Source organism: Lactuca serriola, chromosome 5 (assembly GCF_051521515.1).
Source record: "Lactuca serriola cultivar US96UC23 chromosome 5, Lser_US96UC23_V15, whole genome shotgun sequence".
NCBI classification, from domain to species: Eukaryota; Viridiplantae; Streptophyta; class Magnoliopsida; order Asterales; family Asteraceae; genus Lactuca; species Lactuca serriola.
The window spans coordinates 131,531,632-131,539,338 of record NC_136412.1 but is presented as its reverse complement, the minus strand read 5'-3'; the positions used below and the strand labels follow the sequence as shown (position 1 = coordinate 131,539,338).

Genomic DNA, 7,707 nt, shown 5'->3' with positions numbered 1-7,707 from the left:
TTTGTTTTTCTCCAAAACTCCAAGAGCATATATTAGTGTACATTATATGTAGGGTTATTGTATTCTACATTTTTTATCCACTATGGAATTCGGGTCTATCATATTATATGTGTACTACTTATTTTTAATATCATTATGTGAAAATAAGGTATATAAAAATGACCAGACCCGACTACAATACAATAGTGGGCCTTATCAATAATATCCGAAAGGCCTCGTCTCAAAAATAAAGATCATTTTGATAAATAAATAAAAGTTGGATATTTCCTTCTGTTTCTAATATTTTTTGAGATATTTTTGTGATCATCCCAATTTCTAGAAATTAACGAACAGAATCTTTTGAAATGCCCTCATCGTAATACTCTCAGTTAAAGAACGACGCTTGAATAATTACATGATACAACATCCATAGGGATTTTCATCACTAAGTAACTCAAAAGTATCGGACGGACGAGGTAATGTAACAAAATCATCACTATCCTCTGTGTAGTCATACGTGTAGGGTGTCGGAGGAATATAGTACGCAGGACCACCATTTCCACTGGGGTGCGTCTCATTGTAACTTACAGCGTAAGCTGGACCAGCAGGCATCGGATACGAGTAGCCACGTGGAGGGCTGAGATGCAGTTGGTCAATCACTTGATTCCTACCCATCTCTGGAGCTACCAATCCAGTGTCCGGTGGTCCACCGGAAGGCTTTGCACTCGAACTCTTTTTCTTTTTTTTCTTCTTCTTCTTTTTACCACCTTGCCCCCCTCCTCCTCCTCCTCCTCCTCCTCCTCCTCCGCCACCGCCACTAACCTGACCACCGCCTCCCGTTTCCTGACTCGCCTGCGCCGAGATGTTCTCCGGTACATCAGCGAACCTCACCGACATACCTCCGTTTTTGCTTGGGGGATTCCCATTCTCAGGTGGAGGATTACGCTCTTCTTCATCACTGCTGTTTCCACTGCTTTCAGACCCTTTCTCTTTCTCATTCTTGCTCTCGCCGCCGGCAGCCGTCTTCTCCTTTTTGTTTGGGTTTTCCGGCCACTTCTCTGCATGCTTTCCAGTCTTGACAAGCTTCTTGATAAGGGTGTCCACCTCAACGTTGCCTACAACCGTAACTTTCTGTTGCTTTGAATCAATATCAATAGTATAAACACCTGCAAAACTAGTGTTTTCTTGATCAGAACACCAAAGGGGTGATGGAAACCAAATAAAGCGAGTGTTTTCAACTTATGAGTGTATTCATAACAGCATCTGCGTGTAGATTAACTACCTTCAATGCTTTGAAGGACTCTCTTGACCTTTCGCTTACAACCAACACAGTGGATGGAGACTTTAAGAAACCATGTCTGCAAAAAACGCGCATGAAGCGTATGTCAGATACATAAAGCACAGATTAGCAGAAATAGAAAACAAAACGGTTGATAGATATATTGAAGCAGAAACGCAGATACCTTATATTTTAGGGGTGGTGTGTTGTGTTCTTCAGGAGGAGGTGCATCCATGGAAGATTGAAGCTTGGAATGGATGGTGGCAGAGAGGAGAATGTGGGTTCTTTGTACAACTAGAACTCTTTGCTTCCACTGATGTTCGGTTGATGCGATATTGAAAATGACATTAGATGCTCTCTAATGTTATTCCATGTACTACGATGGTTTATATTCGTTCGTCATTAGGGTTTTTCTTTTTTCTTGTAGTTTTTTTTTTTTTTTTTTTTTTTTGTGAAACTTCATCTTTGTTTAGATAAAAAAACGTCTTTATGTTTTTTGTCATTATATCTTTGAATAAAAAATATTATTCATCATGTAATTATATTTTACAACTTTCAAGAAAAACCGATTTGATAATAATTAACAACAATACTTTAATTGCGGGTTACAATTAACAACAATACTTTAATTGCGGGTCATGTAAACTTTTCATTAAAAGGTGATGAGTTTTGGAATCGGAATCGGTTTTCCTATATTATAAGAAACGGGAACTGGACCGTCGGTTTCAGTTCCGGTCCCGGTTTTTCGGTTATTTTTCAAAATGGAACCGGTTGAAATACTATAGATTATATGCTATCTTCTAAAACTTGTAAATGATTCAATATTTAACCAAATTATGACTTTTTACATTCTAAATTGAAGTACAAACACTAAATTACATGATGAAAAAAAATCAAGTAATTCCGACTTCATATAAGTGAGTTAAGCGTATTTTAAAAGCGGAGACAGATTCCAAAAAAAAATAAGAAAATGTCGAAACAGAAAAAAACGCAGCACTGATATGTTGTCTTCCGAGGTCTATAACTGATTCAATATCTAACTAAACTATGTGTTTTTATAGTCTAAAATGAACTACAAACATCAAATTACGTGCTGGAAAAAAAATTAAATAATTCCGACGTCATATGAATGAGTTATACACATTTAAAAAATGAAACATATTCAAAAAAACAAAAAAAATAATGCTGAAATAAAAAAATAAAAAAATAAAAAATAAAAAAAAAACGCAACATCGATATGCTTTCTTTCGGGGCATGTGTCTGATTCCATATCTAACAAAAAAATATGTTTGTACCGTCAAAAATGAATTATAAACTCCAAATTACATGTTGGAAAAAAAAATCAAATAATTTCGACTTCATATGAGCGAGTTATACGCATTTTAAAAAATGAAAAAAAAAATGTCAAACCGGTTCTGGTTTTCAAAAAAATGGAGAACCAGTTACCGGACCTATTACCAATTCCGGTTCCGGTTCGGTTTCGGTTCCGGCGGTTCTAATGTTCATCCCTAATTAAAAGTTCTGTGTGATTTGAGTATATATGTATAAAGATATACCGAGACTCCTAAAATGAAATTTAATTAATGAAAGCCTAGACAACATGGTGGAGTACGACATGAAAGGGATCGTTCAAAGGATGTGTCAAAAGAAAAGAGTTAATGCTCTACCAAATTATCAAAAACTTATAAAAAAAAAATAAAAAAAAAAGATTCATTCGGTGTCAAAGACAAACAACAAAGTACTAAAAACTTTAAAATTATGGAAATTAACAAAATTAATCGTTAAAAATGAGTTTATTAGGGTCGTCCAAACATATTTTGGGCCCAAGATGAGAGAAAAAAAATGGACCTTTAAAATAGATAAATGACATCAAGTTTTTTTTTATAATAACTCAATAATTGAAAGAAAATTACTTGTATTATCTACTAAATATAACAATTTTCATAAAAAATTTGGGCTCTTTTAAAAGATGGGCCATGGACGGTCACCTCTATCGCCCACCCTCTAGGACGGGCCTGGAGTCTATTAATAAAAATAATTACTTTTTTAATTTGTAAATAACCACTAACTCTAGAATGTTATATTTTAGAGTAGTAAAGGATATTCTAGAGTTGTTGGTTCTTGATAGGTCTAACACTCGTATATTTCAAATTGAAAGTTACATTCTATTAAGCAATAGAGTATTGTTCTAAAGTCAAAAGAATAAGATATTGGGATTTATATTGCATATCTAGACCACATACACCTTTGTTGCTTCTATTTGAGAAAACGTGTACATCGAGAGCACATACAACTTTGCGTTATTGAATAAATGAGTTTGTATAATCAATATTTTAGAGTACATGTTTGTAATGAAGGGCAATAAGGATGTATCGATAGTTCGATGTAGTATATTGTTCCACATTACACATGTTTTTGTATAGATTTAACCACTAATATCAACCTGTTTTGGTTTGATTACATTGGTTGCTTGGAAGTCTTTGTTACATACTAATCAAATTTGTGTGTTTTCTATATTCTGGATCAAACATAATTATCCATATATTATTAACGAAAGTGATGTCAAATAGATTATTAGTTTTGTTAGTAATGTACCTCCTACAACAGTGCAACTATTTATTGGTAATAATGTTTTGGAAAGTGACGTTAATTGAGTTCCAACGGAAAAGCGTTCTATTGGCAATGAGTTTTCTGGTGTTGGTTGTAACCAAATTTGTAGCTTATTAACTATAATAATGAATAAGGTTCATTCTTACATCAAGCTTGTAGAATGGGTTGTGTAAGGTATAAAGGTAAGGTTATAACATCCTAATTCAAAAGTTACATGCATCTGAATTAGTGTCTAAGTCTATAACTATTTTGGTATGTACTTGACCCGATTATGAGCATGGTCCTTTTGGGTTGCCTTCACCATAACAACTTGTAGGATGAATTAAGGAGAGAAATGTTTAATTATGATTTATTAATATATTATGAGAATAATATATTAAAGGAGAAATCATATTGTTTAATTAAGAAAAAACATCATAAATGGTCCCTGTGGTTTCCCAAAATCTGAAGTTTAATCATTGTGGTTTAAAACCTCATAGATGGTCCTTGTGCTTTCAAAACTTTTGATGTTTGGTCCTTTTTGCTAACTCTGTTAGCTTTTCACCGTTAAATGAAGGGTGTTTCTGTCATTTAACTATCCAGGGACCTTTTATGAGGTTTTCTTTTCTTTTATTTTTTTTAAATTAAATTTAATATCCAAGGTCTCTCTCCCCCCTCCCTCTCTCTTTCTCTCTCATACACACACCATAGCCATACCCCCACCTTATCCTACTCTTTGTCTGCTATTACCACCACCATCGCCACCACCGTCCACCATCACCACTGCCATCATTAGACCAAAATCACCACCCTTATTTCTCCATTCCAACACTACAAAACACCATAGCCATTGTTACTTCCACCTACCAAACCACCACATACCCTTCACCACCGCCATTATCTTTACTAATACCGTATTCTTCATCTTCTTCATTGAAATTGTTCATTTTTTCTCCCATGTGAGTACCCAATCAATAATGAGCAAAAACAACCATCTCATTCATTAAACCAATAAAAAGTTCATCAACTACACTAGAACTTAGACCTTCAAAATTAACAGATGCAAAAACAGTAAAAAATCGGAGAGCATTGCTTCAACAAGCCGAAAACGGAATTAGGCAAAACCCCAGTTAATGAAATCGATTAAACCTATTTTGGAAGCCGCCAAAGCATTTTCCCTGAAATCAAATGCTAGGGTTTCCAACATTTACACAGATCGAACAACCATAAACCCTCCACCAGCGATGCAAATAGCCATCGAATTCCCAACACCACTAGACAGAACAACCGCCACAACAACATTGGTATCTTAGGAGGGTTTTTTTTAGTGGGGATGAAGAAAGCTTAAGTGGTTTCTAAATTGAAATCCAGTGGAATGAAGAGAGGCTTCCGACTTGAAATCCGATGAGGATGAAGAAAGCTTTCCGGTGATGCTATAATATCCGGCGAGCAATGACGGGGAAGCGAAGAAGCTTTCAGACGGGGCCACTGGACATCAGAGGCGATGGAGCTATCGGAGGAGGTGGGAATTGGTAACACCAATGGTGGGAGGTTTGGTTCACCAGCAGTCAATCGATGGATGATTAGATTAGGAAGCAAGGATCGATGAAGGTGAATGGTTAGGTTGGGGAAGAATATGAGTGGGGATCTAGTGTATGTACATGTTTGTCGAGATCGAGAGAGAGAGAGAGAGAGAGAGAGAGAGAGAGACCTTTTATATATTTAATTATGTTTAATTTTTTTCTTTTTTTAAAAAATACAAGAAAACATCATAAACGGTCCCTGTGGTTGTTAAATGACGAAAATACCCTTCAGTTAACGGACAAACTTAACGGAGTTAGCAAAAAGGACCAAACATAAAAAGTTTTGAAAACACAGGGACCATCTATGAGGTTTTTAAACCACAGGGACTAAACTTCAAATTTTGGGTAACCACAGGGACCATTTATGATGTTTTTTCTTTAATTAATATTAATCAAGAGTTAATTAAGAATTAATTTTGTGGCTAAAAGAGATTAATTAAACTTAAGGGACTTATTGTGTAATTATAAGATAATTACATAGATGGGCTAATGGACTCCATAAAAGGTGGAGTGGACGAATTATATGGGGAAGCCCATAAGAATTCGTCTAAGGCTTCTAAAGAAGGAGTCTATGGGCTGCTTAGGGCTTAAGCAGTCAAATTAGGGTTTCCTTGTTAGATAACCCTAATTGCCTACCTATTTAAGGAGCCCCTAAGCCCCAAAAACGTGGTGAATGATTCCCTTAGGGTTTCTGGACGATTTTTGGTGCTCCTTACTCTTCTTTTCTTCATCTTGTTGCTTAGTGGTGTTTGTGACTCCATTAGAGGTGCAACACTTGAGGCACTAAGCTTTCTGAAGCCAAGGAATTGATTGTTATTGCTACATAACAATCAAGGTAAGATCTAAACCCTAATTCATATGTTAATTTGATTACTAGTATGCTAGATCTAGGGTTTGAAAATCTTGGAAGTTTATTGCATGTTCAAAGTAGAAAAACTAGATCCAAGCAATTAGGGTTGCATGAACACCATAGGATTGATGTTATGCTAAAACCCATCAGTGGTATCAGAGCCTAGGTCGTTTTCTATTGAATAGATGCAATATTGGACTGCCAAAGATCAGAAAAATCGAATTTTTTGCATTCTGACAGGCTGACTTTCGATTTTTTGAGCAGATTTTGTTAAGGATAATTACCAAAACTTGTTTTTATTGCCTAAAATCGATTTTTTATGTTTGGAATGTTTATCCTTATAAAAGTTAATGGATTTGGTTAAATATGGATAATATAGAATTATTATTACATAAATATTTGACCTAGTAAGTTTGAAAAGTTTCAATTTGACCCCTTTAGGTTTTATAGTTTAAATTTGAACTTGAAAGTTTTGTTTTTGAAATTTAAATAGTTAAACCTTAATGTTTTGAAAGGTTTCAAAACTTGTCCTCAAGTTTTGGAATTTAAATTTTGATTAAAAGTTTAATTTTGAAATATTTAAATTATAAACCCTAAGTTTGAAAAAGTTTCAAAACTTGCCCTCAAGTTTTGGATTTTAAATTTTAATTAAAAGTCTTAATTTGAAATCTTAAGATTTAAAAACCTTGTATTTTGAAGAGTTCAAATTACACCCTCATGGTTTTGTTAAGTTAACTAAAAGTTTAATTAAAAGAGGAAGTTAATAAAACCACCTAGTATTTTAAAAGTGTAAAATACACCCTATACTATATATGTGTAACATTAAAAGTCTAATATCATATATATATATATATATATATATATATATATATATATATATATATATATATATATATATACACGAGTAAAAAGTCAGTCTTACCGTTAGTAGGCCTCATTCACGAAGCTGGTCTATAAGGTGTGTTCAAGGAAATTGCCTATAAAATGGCGATTGAATGGGTATCCACTCTTACCCACCGCACTCTTGACTAGTGAAGGGATGTTAGCCGAACGGGTAGGATAGGACAGAAACCTTCCATTATAAGTATAATGAAGTACAAAGTAACTACATGCTTTTACAAATTCCCAAATCATAGTTACTTTAGGCAAAATGTGAAATTGCATGCTAACCCATGGAATTACACTTTGTACCCTTATCAAACGTTAGTGGAGCGTGTGTGGTTAACCGGCACACTAATTTAGGTTTGGCATTGGTGGTGAAGGGTGGCTCGATTTTTATCATTGATCAATGGAGCGTGTGTGGCTAACCGGCACATTGATTAGGTGATAGTAACATTGGGTGCATCACGTGATTCGTATGGTTATTCACACCTTGTTTGTGATCCTCGGCATCCCAGTCGCAAACTTGAAGGGCATAATCAAGATTT

The 7,707-nt window shown here is 34.7% G+C and overlaps 1 protein-coding gene across 1 annotated transcript; it reads right to left on the bottom strand.

The window, feature by feature from the left end:
* Positions 1-337: 337 nt before the first annotated feature.
* LOC145052982 (heavy metal-associated isoprenylated plant protein 35-like) lies at positions 338-1,609 on the bottom strand. Its single transcript, XM_079000932.1, has 3 exons — positions 1,443-1,609; positions 1,262-1,337; positions 338-1,145 (listed from the first exon to the last, which is right to left on the bottom strand). The coding sequence occupies exons 1-3, from the start codon at positions 1,491-1,493 to the stop codon at positions 391-393; spliced, it is 882 nt and encodes a 293-aa protein (XP_078857058.1). The 5' UTR covers positions 1,494-1,609; the 3' UTR covers positions 338-390.
* Positions 1,610-7,707: the final 6,098 nt, after the last annotated feature.